At 39.7% G+C, this 25744-nt stretch overlaps 1 protein-coding gene across 4 annotated transcripts in view; it reads left to right on the plus strand.

Annotated features, from left to right (window-relative positions):
* LOC134285324 (glutathione hydrolase 5 proenzyme-like) overlaps positions 1-25744 on the plus strand; it is a 441742-nt gene that overhangs the window by 96811 nt on the left and 319187 nt on the right. Inside the window, exons 1-2 of one of the 4 annotated variants that reach the window (XR_009996293.1) lie at positions 21162-21281; positions 21887-22021. The exons of 1 other annotated variant lie outside the window; for it this stretch is intronic. Coding sequence is in view for 1 of the 3 variants with exons in the window: in XM_062845898.1 (XP_062701882.1) it covers positions 21351-21358 (8 nt within the window). In the remaining 2 variants the exon portion in view is untranslated. Of the gene's footprint in view, positions 1-21161; positions 21359-21886; positions 22022-25744 lie in introns of those variants that run through there. 2 more of the 4 variants (XR_009996292.1, XM_062845898.1) reach the window with 2 other exon arrangements.

Consider the following 25744-nt stretch of genomic DNA (forward strand, 5'->3'; position numbering starts at 1 on the left):
TTGAATTTTGAATCTCATCATGATGTTGTCTTTCGATAGGTTAAATTGTTTGCTCTTATTAACGATATTCCGCGAAACGGTACATTCCGCCAAATGGTTTTCGGCGAAACGGTGCATTCCGCAAAATGGTTCATTCCGCCAAACGTCATTCCGCGAAATGTTACACCGCGAAAAGGAATTCCGCGAAATGGTTTTCGGCGAAATGTTATACAATCGATTAAAACAGCATTATGACCGCCAGTTAATCCTGTATCAGAATGCTTGATGATCACTCAGTCTGATGATTAACAACGGTGTGTTTCTTATTGTTATTGTTATTGTTTATTTTAACTTGAAATTTAGAAAGAGGGAAAAACCCCTTTGAGTGATTTCGGCATTTCAAAAACGAAATCTTTCTCAAAGAGGCACAAAACCTCTTTTTCTTTTCAAATAACATTACAAAAATAACTTAAAACTAAAGGCTCACACGGCAATGAACCATAACGGAGCCGCTATCTTGAAAGAGGGCAGCATGTCAAATCGTAAAACGAGTCTCCGGAAATCCAGAAATCCTAATGGGGGAGGGGGAGGGGTCAGGGGGTCATCAGAAACGAATCTTCAAGGCTGAAAATAAAGAATACCAAAAAAAGGGGAGCAGTATCAAACAAAATAGGCAATCTCATTTAGAAATTTGAACAAAAGTTTCAATATATGTTCATTTTTTAAGCCCAAAACATCCCGTATAGATACAGGAATTGAAAAACCTGCTGCAATTAGGCTATCAAATAATATCTTCATCTGTGCAATAAACCGAGAACAATTAATTATAATGTGATCATGTAACCCGCGGTTACAATTTTGTACTACATTTATGTACACCACTGTGTTTTGCAACATTTTAATTTGTTTGTTTTTTATGATTTTTTTGTTTGAAATTAGTTTAGTTAAAATAGGGAAACAAAATCGTTATTTATTGTATCGGTGAGGCATTTGACCCCCAAGCTCCCCCACCACATGGCACACATCGAGCAGCAACAAGCAGCAGAACAATCGTTTTGCGGTGTGTGGCTGTTTTGTTTTGGATGGAACGGGAGAAAGTGTCGAACCACGAATCGCGACGGACGCATCTTTTTACTCCGCGGAATACGTGCCGAAGTAATTAATTTAGTGCCGTTCTCGCGTTGTCCGTAGGCTAGATGGTTGTTCCTAGCCTCGTCGGGAGTGGAAAATGAACAGTTATTCCCCCGAACATTTGTGCCGGCCCGTGGTTCGGGCACAGTGAAGTGCAGTGAAAGTTCTGTGCTAGGGTGAGGACCACCGCCATTGCGGTTCGCAAAGTGTCCAATATCCCACCGTCTTCGCTACACGGGCTCAGCCAATAGAGCTTTGTCTCGCCCGTGTAGCTAATTGCCAAGGAAGACGAAGCAAGAACAGCACGCCCCTTTGTGCTTTCTTGCTTCGTCTTCCTTGGCAATTAGCTACACGGGCGAGACAAAGCTCTATTGGCTGAGCCCGTGTAGCGAAGACGGTGGGATATTGGACACTTTGCGAACCGCAATGGCGGTGGTCCTCACCCTAGCACAGAACTTTCACTGCACTTCACTGTGCCCGAACCACGGGCCGGCACAAATGTTCGGGGGAATAACTGTTCACTTTCCACTCCCGACGAGGCTAGGAACAACCATCTAGCCTACGGACAACGCGAGAACGGCACTAAATTAATTACTTCGGCACGTATTCCGCGGAGTAAAAAGATGCGTCCGTCGCGATTCGTGGTTCGACACTTTCTCCCGTTCCATCCAAAACAAAACAGCCACACACCGCAAAACGATTGTTCTGCTGCTTGTTGCTGCTCGATGTGTGCCATGTGGTGGGGGAGCTTGGGGGTCAAATGCCTCACCGATACAATAAATAACGATTTTGTTTCCCTATTTTGACTAAACTAATTTCAAACAAAAAAATCATAAAAAACAAACAAATTAAAATGTTGCAAAACACAGTGGTGTACATAAATGTAGTACAAAATTGTAACCGCGGGTTACAATCTCGCCCACACCGAGGAGAAAAAAAATGGAAAATCCATTTTTTTAACTAGCCCTAACACCTAACACCGATAACAATAACAATGAAACGAATTAAAAGAAAATAAATTAACATGAAAATATGAATAAAATAAATAAAAAAGTGTAAATAAAAAATCTGCCTAACCTAACCACACAAAGACATTTTCCACAGATTAAAAGTGTTTACATAGACACAATCAGGGAAACGACCGAACAGAAGGAAAAAGCTAAATCGGTACATCGTCTCGTGGTTGTTCTGCAGACAAGGACTGGGACCCGTCGCTATTAACGGCACCAGACCACCCTCGGACACATCCGGTTCTCAATGGGAGAGCTAAGAACCTTCAACTCCCCCAGACCAATTCGGGATAACACTCAAAACAACCTGACTTCCTAAAACCCTGCTAGCCTCCGGTCGGAAGTAGCATAGCAGAGGAACGGTTGTCGTGGTCTTGTTTTTCTTGTTATTCTTTTCTTCCGACGTCCAGTATTCCCGTCCTGACGGTATTTATATTTACTAGACAGGTGGGGTTTCAATTCAATCCACATTCATCCAAAGTGTATCACTCATTCATCCCAATCATTGGCCTACGCGTACACACAATCACACAAGACATTTGAATGAACACCCCGCCATTTCACACACTTTCATTCATTCTCATTCACTCTCATTATTTTCACTCATACAATATAACTCATACAGCACACAAAATACCAAAACAAACGGGCAATGGACGCAAGGTATTGTCTTTTACGCTACAAGTAATTCCTTTCGCAAGGATACTTGAGCAAGACACCGAACGTGAATGCAGATCAATTACGAGCTGATTCCGTTTGGAATCAGTCGAATTTTCCTGATTCTGGCAGATAAAATAACGAAGATACAACAAATTAAAAAAGGTTAAAATGGTGTTGTCATCTATGCGCGGGAAATCAACATGAAGATAACTTTCAGTGTACAGGTGCGCATACATACACTCAGAAAAAAATCTATACTAAATAGTATACATCCCACACTAAATCACTATTCGCCTGGTTGACCCCAGACACCGTTTATTTGCTGGATATACAAGCTCAGTATAACTTTGATATAAACGTATTCGAGTATAAGTACGCTATATCGTGGCTTGTTTAACTAGGATTTAATTTGAAAATGATTGGGTTTGTTGTGTTTATATTCCTTTTTATTGAAAAAAATAAATAAATAAAAGCAAACATTCTGACACAAGGAAACAAGCACGTAAAGCTTTATTCAATTAAATTAAACCATGTAGGTACATATTACGGAGAGCAATTGAGCGTGCGATCGCGCCGCTGGTTCCGCTGGTTTGGTGGATTCTGATTCCGCCGACACTCCCAGATTCGTGAGACATGTGGAGTGCAGCCTGATCGTTCGAAATCCGCGGAAGTTCCTACAAAATTAAGGAATTTTTAATTAACGACATCCATTGGCAATACTTTGTGCATACCATCATTTTCACATCCAGCAGATCCACTTTCAAAGCTGCACATTTCAAGAAAGCAGCACATCGTATCTCTCGTGTGGAAGGTTTCCTAATCGGTGTAGGACTATGGAAGCGATGGAAATGTTCGACATCTTCAGGATCTAGCAGGAAGATTATTCGATTCCTCTCGATGTTGATGTTTCGGCTATACTTGATGATGTCCTCGTACACCGATCGTGTTTGGCGCTGCACCACCAGATTATGTCCCTGATTATATCTCTCGTCCGATAGACACGGAATCCTTTCGGCTGCTGCTGCCATGATGTCCCCACCACCAGTCGCCTCTACCACCAGCTTTGTGCTCGGTCGGTTTCTTTCGGTCACGGTTTTCTATGAAATAACGGAATAATGCGGAGTCAACATATGCAATTTCTTCGCTGAGTTGTCGGGAAAGTAATTCAATAGTTTCTTACCTTTTAGCAATGATAACTGTGGGAATTTAGTTTAGTTGAAGCTCTTAACGCTCAATATAAAATTGGACATGATGTCACGCTAATCGCTGCGGACTGTATACGACGGCAAAACTAAACTACTGTAATACTGAAATAGTATAAGTTTATACACCTCGCTAGTATACAGTTTATACTAGGATATGTGTAATCTTAAAAAATGACAAAATTGATTAAATTTTAAACTTTCTCCAAATAAATATATTTCTGAGTGTAGATGACCTCCCGAATGGATCGGCAGTCGTGTTTGAGTCCTTCCGTCAGGGAAGGATGATTTAATTGGGGTGTATTGGTGTTGTATTGTTACAGATGGCGCCCAACTAAAGTTTTCGCGAACGGTGATCAAGGTGGTTTCGTAAAGTATGAAAATCTACACGGATTTTCCGATTGGTGGTGGGAGGGATCCGTACTTCGTACGTATACTCGAACCGACATTAAAAACAAATCCGATAAAAACTTGTTAAAGTTCGGAAGTTTTGCATTCCAAAATAAGAGGTCCTGAACGGACACACCACCAAAATTTATCTCGTTTCAAACATTTCAATATGTACGTGATCGTCAAATCCATGTTGAAACTTTTAATCGTAATATTTCTATACATACTTACCAAATGTGATGCTTACCTGTGATACTAGTTTATAAAATTTACACTTAGTCAGCTCACTTATACTTACCATTCACTGTGATACACGGATTTACTCGAAATACTGACATTGACAGATTTCTCAAAATTTTTCTACACCCTATTTACCCTCCAAGCCAAATGGGCCTGAGAGGGTTAAACAAATTTACATACTTTATTTACAATTGTTTTACCTTAATGCTAAACAACCGGGATCACAAGCCGGACCATGTCGGAGGAACTTCGCGTTGTCGAGGGATTACTACATTCTTGCCCTCGGAACTGCCTTTCGAACTCCCCGGCTGGCCGCAACATGTAGATCCCCGGAAGCTTAAGGGTCGATTGTCCTGAAAAGAAAAGTAAGGCAATCGTTAATCAATTTGCAGGTACAATGAAATTTTCAATGATGAGATTCATTGAGACCTTAATTGATTACGGGGAAAACCACCCCCACTCGCATGAGTACAAGTTTGACTTGACTCATTGACCGACAATTTCTGTCATTTCTCGCAGTGAAAGTGATCGTTGAGGGATAAATCGACCGACCTGATCCTCTTTCAGATCACTTACTGCAATAAGAATGACCGAATTGCCCACTTGTCACTTCGTGACAATTTCACGATTATGTCCAAATGATCATTCATTTTAACCCGTAATTATATGCACTACACTTACCTTATTTCCATCTTGAGAAATCAAGATGAGATAGAAGGCCATTCCCTGATTTGTTTTGGGTAACTGCAGGCCATCTTTTCCAAAAAAAGATCGCGACCTAGCAGCATCACCCTAACGGACTCCAGTCAAATCACCTATACAAAGACAAAAAAATGAATGGAAAAGCATTCGTTAGGTTTATTTCATTCGTACTTACCAATCACTAGTTCTTCTGAAAACGATCTTACTATTCGTGATCACAACACAATTTTGTCAACAAAACATAACATAACCATAGTGTTTATGTCGGTATGTTATCATTTTGACAGAAACATGACAGATTCCAATCTGTCACTCGATGATCGACTGTCGATCATCAGTGATCGTTTTGCCCGCCGGTAAATCTCGCCCGCGCGAGGGGTACCGGGATGAAAGATCGAAAGAGATCTAATTGTAAATAATGTACAATGTGTAAATAGGGTTCTAAAATAAGTTTGCTGCAGCATTGTAAATATAATTATTTGTTCGTTTACCCAAGTTACGGGATATTTTTTTAATATTATTTAAACTGTGTATGGTAGTAGTGCATGTTTTAAAAAAATGTTTTTATTTATTATTTTAATTTGTATGTATAGTTTCATTATGGTTTCGCGCGTTTGTAATTTTATTTTGTTTTGGAATAGTTTGTCTAATTGTATTGTATTGTTTGAGCCGAAGATAGGTTTGGAAACAAACAAAAAAATGCAAAACCACTTCGCACTTTTACATTTTTTTCATCGGAGGAGTGGATAATGTAACCTGTCGGTTACATCTTTAGATTTTTATGTTTGTATGAGCCGAATGTTGGCGGAAATTTCATGTTTTTTGTAATATAAATCAGAAGGCCCCACACGACTGAGAGGGTTACTCCGCTACCAAACTATTTCAACTCAGCATTGCTGAAGGGCGTAGTGGATGGCCATTATGATTTTATGTTTATGTGTGTCATGGCCGGGAATTTTGTCGCATGGGCGCTGCCATCTTCCAAATTGAAGATTTTTGGGCAGAAGTATAGAGGCGTCCCGTGTGAGAAACACCGATCTCTACGATCGGATAAAAGTAGTGCCGCGTAGTGATTCTACTACCCCCCCCCTTCTTTTCCGATGGTGGGATTTGGGGCAACGGCCTACTACCGTTCAGGACCTCTTGCCGTATTTTAAAATACGGTCCTCACACGGGTCGGCTCGGAAGTCAAAATGGCTTCCGAGTCTAAATGCCAAGGACACCCCGTCGTCCGATTCCGGACGAATCCCTCGGGCCGCCGGCCCTAATTATCTAGGAGGGACCTCTCTCGGCACGGTCACTCTGGTCTCGTCCTGGGCCGTGCCGATACAGCCTATGAGAGAAGACGCCTTCAAGCCCAGCAACAACACCCCAGCAAAGCCGCTGGACAGATCCGATGTGCTTCCGGATCCACGGACACCATCACCGAGCAGCCCCACTGCGAGAATCCGGCCCCACGGTAGGGCTATCGCCATCGTGCGTAACCGTGGAGGTCAACGCCGAAGGAGTAGAGTAGTGAGTACCCAGTGATCGATCCCCTCTCATACACGCCACACGAAATGTTTTCTTACACCCACACGCCACAGAATAGGGCTAATAAATTGTTTAAAGAACATGAAAATTCTTGTGTTTTCCATACACGGACACGCGTCCCTTGATCACCCAGTAGTAAGCCGACTCTGAGACCCAGTTCGAGGAGTTTCTTGCTGCTGCTAGCTTGTACGGGTTAGTAGTTGGCAGGCAGCTAGTTACAATCAATGTCTTCATACGATAAGCCACATTCGCATAAGTTTGAATCTACAATGTTGATACGATACAAATGACTATTACAAATATAATGATTGGATATCAATCTCGAAAAAGCACAAATGAAATTTCTACTCCCAGATACATTTTTAAACCAAGGAAAATGATTCACCTTGGGACATATTGAATGACACCATCGCCCTTTATCACTAGAATTCCAATTGATTTGCCAAGCATTTAGAGAATAATTTCTCAGGTTGGGAAAATATTCAGAAGGAAATATATCACGATGATAAATTTGTCCACGCATAACCCCAAATTTTGCCAATAAATCCGCCTGTTCATTGCCATAAATATTACAATGAGCAGGAACCCAAACAAATTTAATAACATATCCTTCATAATGCAAATCAAACAATATTTTTTTCAACATCAACAAGATATGATGAGATTTGAAATTGAATTTGATAGTATTCAAAGCACTCAGACAACTGAAACTGTCAGAGCATATTATATACAAATTGGGCGGACAATAACGGTGTGTTTCATGAACAAGAAAGGTTTGCTGAAACGTAAGAAGCAAATGCAATGCATTTAAGAAAACCAAGAATTATGGAATGGTCTTAGCGTAACTGAAGAACATCTGAAAGTGATGACTTTTTCATTACCAAGTTATTACATTTTTTAACACAGGCTGCTTTGAGCTACTTATATACACGGTCACAAACTGACAGCCATACTGCAAGTATTCTCTACTTCTTCTAAGATTTGCCATCTTTTTAAAATAGGCTTTTCTTTCAAATTTACATTGTCCACCCGTGAACTGTTGATGAGTTGGTCGCCTGGTACTAACTAATCTGGTAATTTCTCCATAGAAGTTATTCCTTTTTTCACAAGAAACTACTTTTTCGAGTTGGAATGTTATATAGTTTGTTTGCAGACGAACTACTAACTCCATAGGAGATTTGTCCTTCTTTGAATAATAAGCTGTTCTTTCAAGTTAAAAGTTTCACAATTGACTGGTGGCCAAATTAGCAACTTTATCCGATATTTCCCTTTCTTTTAACAATAGAATGTTCTTTCGAGGACTGCTAATCGATCGATCCATCATTTATTCGGCCTAATAACAATGATTGCTTTGTTAGTCTGCTGGGCTGCTATGATTCTTTTGACATATAAACTCATTATTTTGATTGAGTCTATCAGTAAGCATTAACTGTGGCCCTATTATGAAGAACTGCCCTGTGCTGAAGCACATTTAAGTTAAAATTCTCTACTTATTTTATAATTTTATTAGAAGTGCGGAAAAATGAGAAAGTGATAAAAAGGGAACCCATGAACTCATCGTTTTGCCTATATCCTTTAGGGAACTAATATACTTATCTATCAAGGTAATGACTCATTCGGGGTAATGGCTTTTGGGATAATGTCCTATTCGAGGTTATGATGGCATTCGAGCCGTGGCATTCGGGGAAATGGGGTAGAGTTTCTTTTACAGAAATAGTGTTACTGAGTTGTTTGGTGGCCAAACTATTACCTATCCTTCCTAAATTTCATAAAATGGGTTCTCGAGGAACTTTAAAATGCTTTTCTGATCCACAATATGTACAAAATAATACATGTACTTTTTGAGTTGCACAAAATAAATGATCTTTATTCACAAAATCATAATTTGTGCATAGTAATAAACTATTCGGGTAAATGTCGCATTCGGCTAAGTATCGCGTTCGGGTATATGTCGCATTCGGGTATTTGGCATTCGGGTATATGTTACTTTCGGGTAAATGGTTTTCGGGTAAATGTCTTTCGGGTAAATGGTTTTCGGGTTAATGTTATAGAACCCTCCGGGAATTTACAACAATGAATTTTGTAGGTTATCTCAGGCAGGAGATTTTCTGAGAAACACTCCTAGAAAAGTACAGTACTGGACGCATTGACCGATTTTCATACAAAACGCTTAAGTTTGGAGCTCTGTATTTTATTTCAGCTTCTAGAGCACCAACTCCGAGAGTAATCTCAGGTAAAACTTCAAAAAACTCTCACGAGAACTTTTATAAAATATCCCTTCTGTAGAAATCCGGGGAGAAACTCCAGAAAAAAACTCATTGAAATTTCATAAAACTTCGGGAGAAATCCCAGAAGCAATTACTTCAGAAAATTCTTGATAAACTCCTTTAAAAACCGGGAGGAGCCTTAGTTGATATCCCAGCAAAAGTTTCTGTAAATACCTTCCTTAGAAATCCCGGAAAAATCTCATGGAGAAGTACCAAGAAGAATACCGGAAGAAATCGCGGAAAACCTTCAAGAGAAATTCCAAGAGAAACTCTAAGATAAATTCTAGGACAACATCTGAGGTATGTTCCAGGAGAAAAGAGAATAAATTCCTCGAAAATTTGTTTGGGCAAAACGCAGGAGGAAAAATCCAAAGAGAGACTCTGAGAGCTAACATGGGAAATCCTCTAAAAGAAAATCTATAGGATTCTCATGAAAGCCTTCAGGATATCTTGGATTTTCAGAAATACTTGGATTTCAGAAATCCTGCAATATTCTCCAGGAATTTTTCCGGAAAGAACTGTTTGAATCTAGGGTAAAAACGTCGATAGAAATACGAAAGAATCTCCGAGAGGAATTTTAAAAGGAATCCCAAAAAAAAAAAAACAAAAAATGAAAGAAGGCTGAAAATCTCTCTAATAAAGACACAAAACCTAACCTTAACTTTGAAAACCAGTTAAGTTCGTAACTTTTTTTCATTTTCACGGGTTTTTGGTTTATTTTTTGGTTATTGCTACTGCATGTTCAGGAGACGCAAATGGACTCAAATAAAAACAAATTTAAAAAAATCCCTGGTGGGTTTTCGGTTTGCCTTGTATTTTTTTCAGGTAGTAGATAACCTGAAACTGGTACAAAAAAAATCAAAAATAGAAATCTGCATGTATTTTGAATTTTGTGTGAAAAATATGGCACATTCGTGATGTTTTAGTAAATGTGGATGTGATGTTAACATCAAAATTTTATCAAATACATGTCTAGTACATTCTAACGGAAAATTTTAAGACAAACAACTACATGTCATTGCTTTAAATTTTGTTTTATTGGCTATGTTGGCGCAACACATGAACGGCGTCATACGTTCACGCAACACATGAACGGCGTCATAGTTCGCGGGAGTTTTTACCCCCTCTGTAGTTTAAGTGTTAAATTGAAATGGAAAACATATAGGGTATGAGTGCCATAAGTAATCTTACGCATTAGCTCGTTGTTAACCTGTTATTTAAATACATTTTATTCAGAAACCCGATCATTACAAAACATGACAATTTAATGCATTGAAAAGGCACTCAAGTGTCATATATGTGCTGTCAGTGCACTACGTTACAATAAGCGTATGTCATTTACTCGTTGCAAAGCAAATATGTTGCAACAAGTGAACGGCCGCTGTTGTAGATGGCTTCCTATGAAAATATAGCGACTGTTCGTTGGTTTTTCATTTTGGCGTCAAAGAACGAAGGGAAGAACATTAGTTTTTGTGCTTAGAAAAATTTTGTTTAAAATAATCTATGATACAGACGGTACATTTAGTATTTTAAGTCGTTTAGAGAAATCTATGGTGAAAGATTTTCTAAGAACTTTTTTTCTCAGTGTATTTTTATTGGATTGCTTAGGTAATTTGGCGTCGATTTCACTAAAAAAAAGTTTGTTCTACGATACATCGTTTTTGAGGTATGATTTTTTGAAGCTCGGGGCGTTTTACAAAATTTTTAAAAATCGTGAAATTTTATTTTGCGATTCCCGGAAAAATAGTCCACTATGATTTTATTTTTGATTCCCATATATGGTCGTATATTCACAATAGGGTGTCCCGGCTAAACCGAGATTTCGCGACTGCGAAGTTGTATTCCACTGTTGGAAAAAGCTGAACCATTCCTGTGAGCGCCCAGAGAATGGGTTGCTTGCTGGCCAGCAAGCGAACGAAACAACACAGCTGCTGTGCTCTGCAGTGTGACGTTTCCACTCCTGTTGAGTGGGTCTGTTGACGGTAAACCGTGCCAATTCACGCGTCCCAGCGACTCGATTCGCTGGATGGTGGTTGGTTGTAGATTGGACGCTCTGCGTCAATATGCTTTCGTTGCGGATGGCATCTCGCTTATCATCCGTGCTGCTCCCAAAGATGAGAGCGCCGCTGCTGTTGCTCATTTTTTACGCCCATATCTCCGCTAATTTGCGTCCGATTTCAAAACCCTAGGTTTCATTCAAAAGATAATGAGTCAAAGAAACTTTAAACATGATTTAAAATAAACTTTTTCAAAAAATTTTGTATGTCAACTTAACCCAAAGTTGCCAAATTTTCTAAAAAATTAATATAAACTTACGGCAGTGTCGCTGGAAGTTGGGTCGACCAAATTTTAAGATGAGAGTGGTGATATGACCCATTTTCTATTAGCTTTCAACTGCTTTTTACAGAACTTAGCTAAAAAATCTAGAAAACAAGTTATTAAGTAAATTAGTCCTTGATGTCATCGACCAAAAGTTTGGGGTCACCCCTCAAAATGCTGTATCGGTCAAAAGTTTGGAGTCACTATCGTAAAACATGGAATAGTGATTTGTTGATATCTTTGTCATCTTTCATTCAATTTTAATTCTTCTTGGCTTATTTGAAACAAAATGAATGATACTTACTGCATAGACATTGAACCACACATATTTGTTGAAATTTACATACTAAAACTTAACGTAAAGTTGCCTCATTTTTTGAAGCGTGGTAAAATGTGCTAACTTTACATAACATTTTTATATACAAAAGTCGTTAAATACGTTAAGTTGAAGACATCAAACGTAAATTTAGTTAATTATCTTTGAAATGAGCCAAAAATAATTAAAATTGAACTATAGATGACGAATATATCACCAAATCACTTTTCCATGTTTAAAAAAGTGACCCCAAACTTTTGGCTGATACATCATATTGAGGGGTGACCCCAAACTTTTGGTCGATGACATCAAGGATTAATTTACTTAATAACTTTTTTTCTAGATTTTTTAGCTTAGTTCTGTAAAAAGCAGTTGAAAGCTAATAGAAAATGGGTCATATTACCGCTCTCATCTTAAAATTTGGTCGACCCAACTTACATCTACACTGCCGTAAGTTTATATTAATTTTTTAGAAAATTTGGCAACTTTGGTTTAAGTTTACATACAAATTTTTTTGGAAAAGTTTCTTTTAAATTATGTTCAAAGTTTCTTTGACTTATTATCTTTTGAATGAAACCTAGGATTTTGAAATCGGACGCAAATTGGTGGATATATGGGCCTAAAAACATGACATGTTTTTGAGGGGGTGACCCAAAACTTTTGAACGGGAGTGTACATTGTTGACAACGCCTGCTGATGTCTTCGTCCTGCGACTTCGTGAGTCCTTGGTAGCGCAGCGCAGACATTCATTAGGACGATCCATAGTCGTCCTTGGCGATGATTCCTGGATGGAGGCCCTCAGGCCGCCAAAAGAAGCCCGTTGACGCCGACAATCCCCGCGATGTGGTAGGATGATGGTTTTGTGGTGATCCATTGATTCATCGACTGAAATCCACCTCTGGGCCGACGTAATATTTCTCCACGAAGGCATTGCTGATCTAACTGATGTTGAGGTGCCAGTTATGACTGACGGCTGTGAAGTTGTTTCCCTTGACGGGCAGATCCGATAACTTGCTTCGGAGGCCAGCTAACAACAAATTGTTGACATGAATATTTCTTGGATGGGATCTTTCAAGCTTGCGTAGATGCCTCAAGCACCGATGAATTTCATTGATTCCTGGTGACCAGCGCTCGACTAAATGTTGGAAAAGTTGCAGTTTCCGACGATCATCGAATTGCGCTCCCTACTGTATTGCCTTCACACGAGTCCGTGAAGGTTGTCTCCCATGGTGGGCAGACTCGAAACGAATCTCTTCTGTGAGCGCCCAGAAAAGACCTTGCTTGCTGCCGACGAGCAAGCGACTGATGACCTAACTGCCGTGCCTGTCGCACCATTAAGCCATGTCCACTCAGGGTGAGTGGACCGAAATGAGTCATTTTCTATCGAAATGACCAGACGATGATCTCGTACGTTGCGCCTTCCTTTCACTGCCTTAAAAATTCGCTGGGGTTAGAAGTTTGATGTGCCTTTCGATGATCAGCATGCCTGAATAATGATCCGTTACTTCCACCTGTGCAATTGTTACTCTGAGTGTGATGATTCCATGGGCGTTGCAAGCAGAAAGTCGAAAGGTGTCTAGAAATACCCAAAGCTGCGACGAAGCCTCTGGAAAATATGAGAGGGTGCTTTTACAACCGAAAAACAGTACATTAAAATGACTCGCCTGGAAACGGAGGCCGGTTGGCCTCCGTACACATCTCATGACGTGATCGATGACCTCTGGACTGGGTACAGGTGCTGAATGAGAAAAGCTGATCATTTCCAAATATGGGCTGACAGATGGCACGATACACCTAATGCGCACCTTTGAATTTTGAACTAGCCTTTAGGGACCTCCGGGTGAGGAACTAGTTGAACCGACTGAAACTTCGCCGTTGTGAAGTAGTGATCTCCCTAGCCGGGCAGATCCAAACTCCATCCCTGCGAGCGCACAGAAAATGGAGAGCTTGCTACTCTGCCCATATTCGCATAGTCGATGTAAGCCCCACTGCACTTTTCAACATACTTTTGAAATTTTACCAATGAATAAATATAAAGTTCAAGATTTTTTCCGCGTTGACATCTAACTAAGGGTTAGATCTTGTGATCTTTTGAATAAAACTGGTCACAAATATGGACACGCGTTAGATATTAGCTTTTGTACGGTCGGATTGCCAATGGTGGTTACATCGACTATGCGAATATGGGCAGTACTGTGGCAAGCTGACAGGTATACACAATTACTAACTGCTGTAAATGTGCAGCGTTCACTCTTGCAGAGTGAACTCGTAACGTATCGTGTCAATATTGATCCTCATGTTCCAGCGAAGTCATTCGCTGGACTAATGGCCAACTGTCTGGCTCACGAGGCACCATCGGACTTGATACCTATGGCTCGGATACTGTTCGGTCCTGGTGGAAAACGGTAGACATTTCTCTTCCCTCACGCTCTAACGAATGCGATCGCTGGACTGCTGACTAGCTCGTGAGGCACCATCGGGCCTTATACCGATGACTTGGATGCTTTTAAACCCTGAGTGGTCAATAGCGCATGTCTACCTTTCCTCCTGCTTCAGGGACTTCGATCGTTGAACTGCTGGCTAGCTAGCCGGAATCGGACTGTATACCGATGTATGGGTTCCGTTCCATCCTGACAGAATAAAACGATGAACAGGATTCTGTAGGTCCGTATGTCCGTAGCTATTGAATGCAACCGAAACCGTAGTAGCGCATGCATCGTTGCGAATAGATCTGCCTTAACGAAGTTGCTGTTCTGTGGAACAACGTTGGCGATAGCCTGATTGATGAGCAAGCTGGTAACAGAGGCCAGCTCTGTGGCCTCCGTGGGTACTTGTTAGTACCAGTGATATCCTTTGACTGTCAGGACGGTCAAATTATGTTCGAACACTTCTGTGTCGAACTTCTCCAATTGCCTTTCTATCTTCCTTACGACGACGAACATCCGGTTCTGGACCACTGTGCGCTGCATTGGAAATCTGATGATGCAGTTGACCCAGTTTCTCGAAGTAGGTCAGTAGGTACGAATAAATCACAACATCAGCTACCGAAGACTCGAACAATAGTCTCCGTTTGTTTTGGTTTCGGTTTTCCATCTACTTTCGCTTTTATATTGAACTGCTGATTCTTTCATTTGTATTGGAGAACGAATCGCTTTTAACACGCTCCGTATTGTTGAGTGGGAAAGCGAATTCACTTCACGATTTGAAATGACCGTTGGCGATAAAGCACTTTTCATTGAATTCCCACGACTGTTTCAGAGTGGCTCGTTTCCAATGCATATCAATACTTCTCGGAATCACCACCAGTCCAGCTCAACTAAACGTCACTGATCTTCGTCTCCTTGCTCCGTACTTTCTGCTTTCATTAAGTTGTTTACATTTTCACGACTACACAGCAAGCAGTTGCATCAAGCAAAAATTTGGATTTATGATCACAATTATGTCTCGTTTAGTGAATTCACAAGTGAAATTTCTTTTGTGAGCCAGCATTCAGATGGCTGCCAAACGCGGGCTCCAAATTGTTCTGTGTTCAGCCATCATATCACCGCACATAGAATATGGTCCAATGGGATTCTTCGTTGCACAAATTCACTATGGACGACATGCAGTTCTTCAAGACACAGCACTGACAAAACCGGCTCGAAGGACTAAAAATGTTAACGCACATTCCAGCGTCTGTCTGGAGTCCGGTGCTGTGTTGGTCAGTTTCGGAGACAATCACTGATTACACGGCTCACAGCAGTTCAATGGGTACAACTATGGAAAACTTTATTGAGGTTTGTCAGTTTTATTAATTCCTATACATGTATATACACTTATCTTGTCAAGTTTCTTATTATATTGGACAAACTAGTAATCCTACATTATAGAGATGTGCGGAGGCGGCCATTGTGAGCCAATCGAGCAGAGAGAACTGTCAAAATGTGAGCCAAATGAACATGTTTGTCGTTTGTAAGAAGGCGTTGTTTGACCGGTATTGCAATCGACAATAAACGTATTACAAATATTTATTTTTATTATCGAGAATTTGATGGCATATGTAAATTTAGTAAGAAGTATTATCTTAATTAATTCTGCTTATGCACATGAAGAAACTTTTGTCGCTGCTCTTCTCGAAAAAACTTTCATTGCTGCTGCTTGATTCACTTCTGCCGATTTGGTTTGCGCTGTTCTTTGTAATGCATTTCAGATTTCTTCAATTGCGCTGTTACTTTTTTTTCAAATTTGGGTAAAAAAGTTCGAATATAATTCTTCTTCTTCTTTTTATGGCTCTACGTCCCCACTGGGACTTGGCCTGTCTCTCTTCAACTTAGTGTTCTTTGAGCACTTCCACAGTTATTAATTGAAGGGCTTCCTTTGCCTGCCATTGCATGAATTTGTATATTGTGAGGCAAGTACAATGATACACTATGCCCAGGGAGTCGAGAAAAATTTCCCGACTGGAACGGGAATCGAACCCGCCGTCTCCGGATTGGCAATCCATAGCCTTAACCACTAGACTATCTGGAGACCGAATATAATTAGCAAACGTAAACAAAACAACTTGCACCACAATAAAGTCACGCAAAAAGTTTGAACATCTAGCTTTGTGGCAAGTGTTGGAAGCTGTTGTAAACAAAACAAACAGCGTTGCCGAATCGACATATGTAACTTCCGCTCATCTTATGTAGAGGATTTCTAAGACAAACTACTACAGAATTTCTTACACTAATGTTCTATGGTCAAGAATCTGATCTACCTTTTCCGCATTAACGCAGAATTAGGACCACCATTTAAAACCAGTTCCTAACTCTGCGCACCTAAGAAGAACAAGAAGATTAAGAAAATAAGAAGAAAACTCAATTGTTTTTTGCCGATCCTGACTCCTCGAAGATAGTAGTACAGGAAATGTCAGTACTTGCAAGTTGCAACACCCTTTTTTTGTTTACAAAATAATGGTCGTTAGTTTGAAACATTTTTCTTCACAAACTTTTTCATTACTATCGAAACAATATTTAAAAAATATATTTGAAGCTTATTTGAACTAGGTAGTGTCCATCCACACATCAAACTAACGTTGTTGCTTTTGAATCAGTTCATAAGTCAAAACACGTGAATCGATCGTGTCATTTTTTTCACTGTTCCTTGGGTGAAAACTAACAGGACAAAACAAAGACGACCCAAATCTGACGTGCCATTCGCGAGTTATGAGCGGTCGCACGTATGCCACTGCATTTTTATATAAAGATATATGGGGTAAAAGAGTATAATGTGCCCCACCGGGGCAAAACGCCCTCCTTTATTTTCTAGCGTAATAAGCGCTTTTTGCATGCGTGATCGATTACAAACTCTATGTATTGAAGAATAATTGCCATCAAGCTGGACCGTTCGTTGATTGGTACAGAAGAGCAATAAACATGCCAAAAAGTCTGAAAACGAGGGTTTTGACGTAATATTCTGCCTCTTGTTAGCAGACTTCATTGTAAACGAAGATAGGGAAGATTCAAAAATTACGTCCATCGTTTTTCGGGATTTCTAGACCCCCCCCATCCCCCCTCTGTCACGCAATTTCCCTATACCCAATACACGTACTGTCACACTTTTCTAGACCCTCCCCCTCCCCAAATGTTGGACGTAATTTTTGAACGTTCCCATAGTTCTGTTCCCTTGTGTTACTTTACAACTTTTATGCCGTTAAACAGTTGTTGAAAGACCCTTCTTGGATAAGCATGTGGTGGAATTACCCCCTGAGACAGTTTTATCACGGAGCTGGACGTTTTTCCCTAGATGGGGCGTATTGCCCCAGTTGTTTTGAAATGGCGAAATTTAGAACGTTTTCGACGTTTAAAAGCTTTCATAGCCGCAGTGTTGCAACACTTCATTAACTTTAAGAACAATGATTTCTAGTGGACAGTAGATGTAATAAGGCTCTAGCTTCAGAGATATTGCCGTTTCTGCTTAAGGGGGACATATTATACCTGTTTACCCTAGATGTACGCTCCGTGCGCGGACGCATTTAATTTAGTAGATTAGAGTTCTTGTCCATTAACAGGAGTTATCAGAACTATAACAACAGTTACAGAACTTGTTCAATAGTTTCATCAATATTATAACCCTTTTATTTTTATTTGGTAATATAATTAAAATATTAACAATATATCAATGATGACAAGACAATTATCGTGAATGTATATTTCAAGGACTCCATACTATTCCAGTAACATTAGATTCACTATGGCAATAATTGAATTTATTATTCCGGACGTATTCTTCTTTAATTCTTCTTTTTTTTTTAGCTTTTTTTCATAGTAGATTATCGCCAACTATTGAATTAGGAATAATTTGACCTTCTATTGGAATTGTTCCTTTTAATTCATTCCTAATTCAGTAACAAATTTTGAAAACGACGTATAATCAATGGTGTAGCATTGATTATACGTTGTTTTCAAAATTTGTTACTGAATTCATCTTCCTTATGTAAACTATTTAAAAGACGTCTTCGACTTTGCGGCCTTTACAGACTGAACAGTGCCTATAGCATTTTACCTTCGACAACGGACAACCCAAGTAACCACGAAGCCGTATATAAGTGCATCAATTTTGCCATATATTGATAATTAAAATTATGAAAATAATGCTGCATTACTTTAAACACCTCATTAAAGCAATATTAAAGTCGAAAAGGGCCCCACTAAAATCAAATTAGTGCCACATATTGCAGCACGCTGACAGCCATTGCTAAAGTAATATAAATGCATGTGCTGTACATTTGCATTTGACATGCTTGATACGTGCAACACGAAAAACCAAAACAAAAATCTATTTTTAGCACCGTTTCGTTATCGACGGTACTGATGCCCCCACACATGAATGTTTTAACTATTATTTTTTTGTTGCCGGGTTGGGAGTCGAACCAGAAGTGTAGAAGACCGCTAGATGAGTTCCATTGCGCTGGCGCCTTGAACCGTTTCTGCTGCAGTGATAACAACAGATATTTCATTAACTAAAAGGAAACTGTTTTTCTGTCTCAATCATTGTAGTAGAGGGTAAAACGACTATATCATATGTAATAGAATACAGTAAACTATCACATTCCGATAAATTACTGAAAAATACATAATGCATTTTAGAAGATATTTAATCAACATAAGAAAATTAAAACCTCGATTAAAACACCCTTCGCACACTGCTCATATGCTAATTGTGATTTCCATCCTTATTGGCATTAGGGATTTAGTACCGGTAGTACCGGTACCGAAAATACCGGTATTACCGACCAGTTTTTAGTACCGAAATACCGGTACTGGCTGAGCCTTGGTACCGGTACTTTCGGTACCGTAAAATCTCTCCGGAATTGTTGATTAACGATCATCAGTATAGCCAGTAAAACATATAAAACCAAGTACTTTGACAAACAAACATTTCATATGTGTAACCTTTCTTCAAATCCAGGATATCATAGCAATAGCAATGATTGATTAATGGAACGTTGAATTTTGTAAAAAGATTTACTACCTTAGAATAAAACTTGTTAGATTAGGGTTTCTTATTATTTATTCAGTTTTCAGAATCCGCACACTCAATCCTGAATTGTCTGTTCAGCACTTTGACGAAAATAGAACAGCAGAACTATTTCGGTAGCTTCGGTAATCGATTTTACTGAGGATCAGTACTCCAACTGTCAAAACCGGGTGCCAAAGATAAACAATGCAGAATAGCTGTGTTTTCGTCAAAAAATTACCAAACACGGTATTACAAATTTAGTTTGCGTTAATAGCATCTTCAGGGAAAAATCAGTTAATTTTTTGTGTCTTTACCTTGCAGCTATCTGAAAGATAGTATTTGTCTGATTTTGGTACATGTTAGCATGTAAGGTTGTTACTGTTTCACTTTAGACTGACCAAGATACTGCCTGTGAAACTGCACAGAAGCTAAACAATTGCCCCAGTTTCGTTTAACTCATATCTTTCTATCTTTTTATCTTTCTTTATTGTTTTTTGGTTTTATTTAGTTTTTTTTTTCTGGTGAGCTCTTATGACATCCCTGAAAACCAGAATTCACAAATCAGGCCAAACATGTCTAAAGGTCATATCTGCAGAAGAGAGGCTCTCTTTGATTTCCCTCTCTTTCGTTGATATCTCAGTTGTTTATTTGTATTATGATTGTCTCCATGCATTGAAGGATGGTGAAAAAAAATTCATCATTTGCTTTGTACTGCAAAAATAGTTCAAAAGTGTACCATTACATTGCAATAATTGAAGGAGAAAGTAAACAAAGAGAGCCTCTAAAATGCAGATAGGACCTATTGAAATGTTTGACCTGAAATGCCTGGTAAATTGTAAATCTTCTGTTTAAATAGATTACTCTTTTTTTTTCTAGTGAAAAATAATCTCAGTACCGGTATTTTACCGGTACTACCGGTACTGTAAGCTCCAGTACCGAAATACCGGTACTCACCAAAAATGATCGGTACTGCGACCCCTAATTGGCATGTGATAGCAGCCTACAGAAAAGAGAAAAGTTCATCTCTAAATAGGGTATTGGTTCCCTTATTAAGCATGTGGCTCCCATTTTCATCCCACGAAAAACAAAGGATTGAAGCGCTGTTTGCTTTGTTTCTTATTTTTGTATTTTTTGTTAGAAGTGAGCACCCATGAAAGCAAAAAGAACGGAGTCAATCGGTGCCGTAATCGCTTGTTTTCGAATAGGATGAAAATGGGAGCATGAGATTACTGATGGCACACATACCCTAGGTTTTGCTGTCGTCGATCGGTGGCTCAAACGGGGATTAAGTTGGTCGGGAGTCGAACCAGAAATGTTGAAGACCGCTAGAGTTGACCGTAAAGTTGTTCAATCTTCTTGATTTCATTTGTTTACCATTAGAGTCAAGCTTTAATAATTGTATTGTTAGAGCAAACTTTGCTAGTTTGTACATTGCATTTATTCAGTTTTTGCAGTGTTGAATTATTGAATTATCTCATATCACCTTTTAATAAACCCGAATGTAAAGAAAAATGCAATGCATCATCACATTGATAATGCCAATCTAAAGGATTATTGCATGACAAGTGTGGAATTACTGCATTTCGCATTGCAAAGGTTGATATTCAGTCTAATTCGTGCAATGTTATAATGCTTGTGGTTACTTGGGAACACATTTGTGGCCAGTGGCGGCCCAGTAGAAAATTTTCCGTTTGACGAAAAGTTTTCCCCGACTGGAACGGGAATTGAACCCACACTCCGAGGCTTACGAGACACCTAATTGACTGACGCCGCTAACCGCTCGGTCACGAAGCCCACTAAATTATTGTAATAAAATTAGTAACAATTTTAGTATGTTAAAGGTGTCGCGAATGTCGCTGCCAATAATCGCGTTGGTTTGAGAATACCTTTAAATTATTCTGGATCATGCGCAATGTGAATTCAATGTTGACAAGTATATTGCATCTTGTTCAGGTTTGGCTCTAAATTTCACTCATTAAATTAGTTATTCTGCTCTTGTGAATAAGAAGTGTTTTATCAAATAACATTATTAATGAGCTGTAAAAACTGTGTATGTTAAGACAAAAAAACACCAATTTTGAACGGTTTTAATCAAACCATCAAACGTGGTTCCAATTTGATGATCTGGTAATCATGATAAACAAAAGGAAGGATGTTTGTGTGTTATTATAAGCCGATACAAAATGTGAAACAATGGGCCTTTTCATTTGACGTCTTAAATCAGCTGCTTTCTCGGGCTTTTGACAGATCTCCTGTGAAAATGACAGTTAAGCGTTTGCGCCTTTGTTCGGCAGTTGTAAACAGTGGCATGCGCGGACCTGTCAACTGAAAAGACCTATCAACATTGAACCACAGACAAACAGACGTAACACTCTGATAATTCTCATCGTACACCGATTTACCGGTCTTTTTCAAAATTTGATAGTTGGCCAACTGCCCAACCGTGGCGCTCGCATAATTTTTGTTCGAGTTTGACATGTGCTCACTACCGCCACCTAGTTGGTGGTCGGCCAAACTTAATCCTTTTAGCATTGGGCGAATATGTTTCCGTGACTATGATTTGAATCGAAAAATGTTCGAAGTGTTACGTCTGTTTGTCTGTGATTGAAATTCTCGCAAGTCCTTACTCTATAGTCCATTACTCTACTCCATTAGTCTAGCCCATTAGTCAACAAATGTGTAAGAGTAGGATGCAGCAACTTCGAGCAAGTTCCACCTAGTAATCCTACATTATAGAGATGTGCGGAGGCGGCCATTGTGAGCCAATCGAGCAGAGAGAACTGACAAAATGTGAGCCAAATGAACATGTTTATCGTTTGTAAGAAGGCGTTGTTTGACCGGTATTGCAATCTACAATAAACGTATTTCAAATATTTATTTTTATTATCGAGAATTTGATGGCATATGTAAATTGAGTAAGAAGTATTATCTTAATTAATTCTGCTTATGCACATGAAGAAACTTTTGTCGCTGCTCTTCTCGAAAAAACTTTCATTGCTGCTGCTTGATTCACTTCTGCCGATTTGGTTTGCGCTGTTCTTTGTAATACATTTCACTAGTTATAATACTTTTTACAAAATGACCCGAAAAACAATAAACGATTATTAAGTGGCTTATTTTTTTAAATTAACGCAACCAAATAGTTGTAGAGGATACGGAAACTTGTGTTCGGCACAGTTCGGCACTATTGACTGGATTACAATAATCTCAAAATATTTTCTATATAGCCATTTTACGAGCCGATTTTATGAATGAATTTTGACAGGAGGTAGTGTCCAATAACCCGTGAAAACCAATATCATCATCAACATTGTTGTCACTTCGTAAAATGGCTCATTCCCATCAGGGGTGCTCAACTTGCCCCACTATAGGGTAATAACTTAAATTGAATAAATTTTAATGTTTGTCTTTAGAAAATATTTTCTAATGTAAATTAAAATGTTTTGCAGTAAGCTAGTAATGTTGGCTGATAACCAGAATTACGGTAAAAAATATATTGTGATATAAAAACCTTATTTCATTCTGATGGTTTCTTATAAGAAAATGCTCAAAATCCATGCTAGCGACTAATTTGACGATATTTTTCAATTAGTTCGTTATGAAGTACCTTATACCGTATGCGTGATAATGTTTGCACCATCGTACAAATATGGTACCCATATCACCTGTACACACAATGTCTTGGTTTTTATTGCATGCACGTAAGCTCTAACTCATATCACAGTAGGTTGCGGGTAAAAAAAATCCGATTTCTTAAGTTTAAAATTTGCACCATGAAGAAGTAGCAGCGGTAGTCGGGACTTGTCCACGCGCAAATGTTAAAAAATACATTTCAGGAGTGTTCAGGAGAACCTTAAAACAGTCTTATACTGAAAAAAGCTAGGGCATCTATTCCCGAAGGTGTCCACTGGTCGTCCAAGGTTAACATGGATTAAGAAAGCTATCGCTGCCACCAAAAATAAGATTTGGGTGAATTATATGCGCTCAATGAGAAAAATGGCAAAGAAACGCGCAATCAGCGACTTAACGGCATGGCATATCGAAAAGGAAAATTACGGTGGCCTTTATGATCCTTCGACCATAGAAAAAAAAACTTACATTATTACCAATGGCATCCAGGAGATCATCCATATAAGAAAGTTTTGATTTTTCCCGAACGCAACCTCCGTTTTTTTTCCATTTTCGAAAAACTATCGATCTGTACCAAATTCCAGAATCAATAGTTATTATAACTTTTGTTTGTGTGTTAATGTCTACACCATAAGGCAATGTCAAAATAAAAAAATAAATTCAAAAATTGTTAATCTTGACTTTGCCACTACCACGGACACTTTTCGACATTTGCGCGTGGACAAATCACGAGTTAGGTTGCCACTTAGTCATTATGCAAGTGTTAAACTAAGAAAATCAACACTTTTTATTCATAGCCTACTATGATATGAGTTATAGCTTAAATGCCTGCAAATAAAACCAATACATTGTCTTCACAAGTAAAACTGGAATTTTATTAAACGATGGTGCAAACATTATCACGCATACGGTATCAGGTTTACAAACAGGATGAACTTTATTCTAATGGATTATGAAGTTGTTTAGATAAAAATCACCATAAAAGTAGTAAAACAGAGGGGTGCTCATCTTGCCCCGGGTGGCCATCTTGCCCCGTCCTACCCTAACTCAAATCATCTGTGACCGTTCATTGCGAAGATCGTTAAGAAACTAAAGCCTGTTTTATTGCGCATGATGTTTCTTTCCTTCATTTTCTTTCGGTTTTCCTACCTCGTTAACAACTGTCAAGCATACACACTAGAGTGGGTCATCGTTTATATGGAAGAATGAAAAATTCAATGGTATCCCATCAAATCAAAGCTTTTTTGATCCCATTTCAGGACCCAAATGAGTGTGCAAAATTTGGGCGCGATCGGTTATGACTACGTTTTGCGCATCGCGTTTGAAGTTTGTATGGAGTTTTACATGGAAAAACACACTTTTTTGCATTTTGTTACCTACTAGCTCACCGTGGCTAGGGAAGGGACATTATTATAGGGTCGTTTACCGTATTTTCTCAACACCCACACAATCACGGTGGTACTCACCTGCAGCAGGAGCTACACACGCACGTGTGTTGCGCGACACGTGCCCTGCAGTGCTACAAGGTAAAAAGCTGACAACCAGTGTCGTATCTAGGGGGACTCAAAAGCTGCACGAACTAATAAATCAGTTTCAACCACAATGGGCGAGGTTTGATGACTCCTTTGCGAGTCCGCAACGAAAAGCAAAAAGAAAGCAGCGGAAAAGTCTAATCAGGGCTTAGATCTTCAAGTAATATGCTCTGACACCTCAAATTTTCATCTTAACATTCTAGTTTATTATGGCCAAAATTGGCTTAATGAATTGGCTTAATGTGACGTCACAACACTTGTGGGGTAGGGTACTTGCGGTTTGCTGCATTTGAACGGTGGTGGTTGACGGCACGGTGGTGAGCCGAACATCGGGGGCCGGCGGTGGTACCGGGAGGTGCTTCGGGGAACCGGTGGTAGTACCGGGCGGTGCTTCAGGGTCTAGCGGGCTGGCCGGGCGTCACCGGTGTAGCGATGGAGCGAACGATGCGGTTCCGCAGGGTATTTGACGGCTGTCCCGCCGTGAACCGGGCTGCGCGATGCCCCCAGCGCTTGGAGAGGATGCTGGGCACTCTTCAGTACCGGAGGGTCTCCGGGGATGTCGTAACGTTTAGGCGTCGCTTCCTTTCGCACCAGTGGGTCTCTGACCGGCGTTTGACTCGAAGAAGGATGTCCGATGATCGAGATGGCGTGATGGCAAGGAGCAATGGCGGATCCACGCATTCACAGGCGCAGATAGTGGCCAGCGAACAATGGTCAACGATGGCGGCCGTGCACAATGACCGACGCCGAAGGTGATGAATACGGCGTTCCCAAAATGGCCGGTTTTGTGGGCCGGCGGGCGGTCGGTGCTCGTGACAACTGGGCCTTTCGTCGATCTGTCCGTCCGTAACAATCGTGGGAGATTCACAACTTCGTTTATCCGTGCGCGGGAGGTAGGAGCGGCCAATGCTGATCTGTGGATGAAATGATCACCGCTTGCTCCGCCAAGCGATGTGGAAGAAGAGAAAAAGGCCCACGTATCGGACCTACCCCATTCATTAAAACAATTGTGACGTCACGGATTTATTCTGGATGGTACAATAGCATGGTTCTGCTCTACAATTACCTTTTCCTCCGTAGTTTAACACACTAACTTTCTGGTGATTTTTTTACACACGTGGATTTGGCTATACAAAAGAACAACTAACAATGGGAGAACAAATGTTGAATAATCTACAAACAATAGCACCTTTGTATCACTAACCCTAATGACCACCTGTATCACACCTATTTCTACTCTATCACTTTTGTGATCTGACTTTAGCCTAGCCACCTAATGAAGAAAGTAAAGCATTGAATTAAACCTTTTCACCACCTTATTCTTAAACAACTCACAATTTGTACTAGCTCT

Source organism: Aedes albopictus, chromosome 1 (genome assembly GCF_035046485.1).
Source record: "Aedes albopictus strain Foshan chromosome 1, AalbF5, whole genome shotgun sequence".
NCBI classification, from domain to species: Eukaryota; Metazoa; Arthropoda; class Insecta; order Diptera; family Culicidae; genus Aedes; species Aedes albopictus.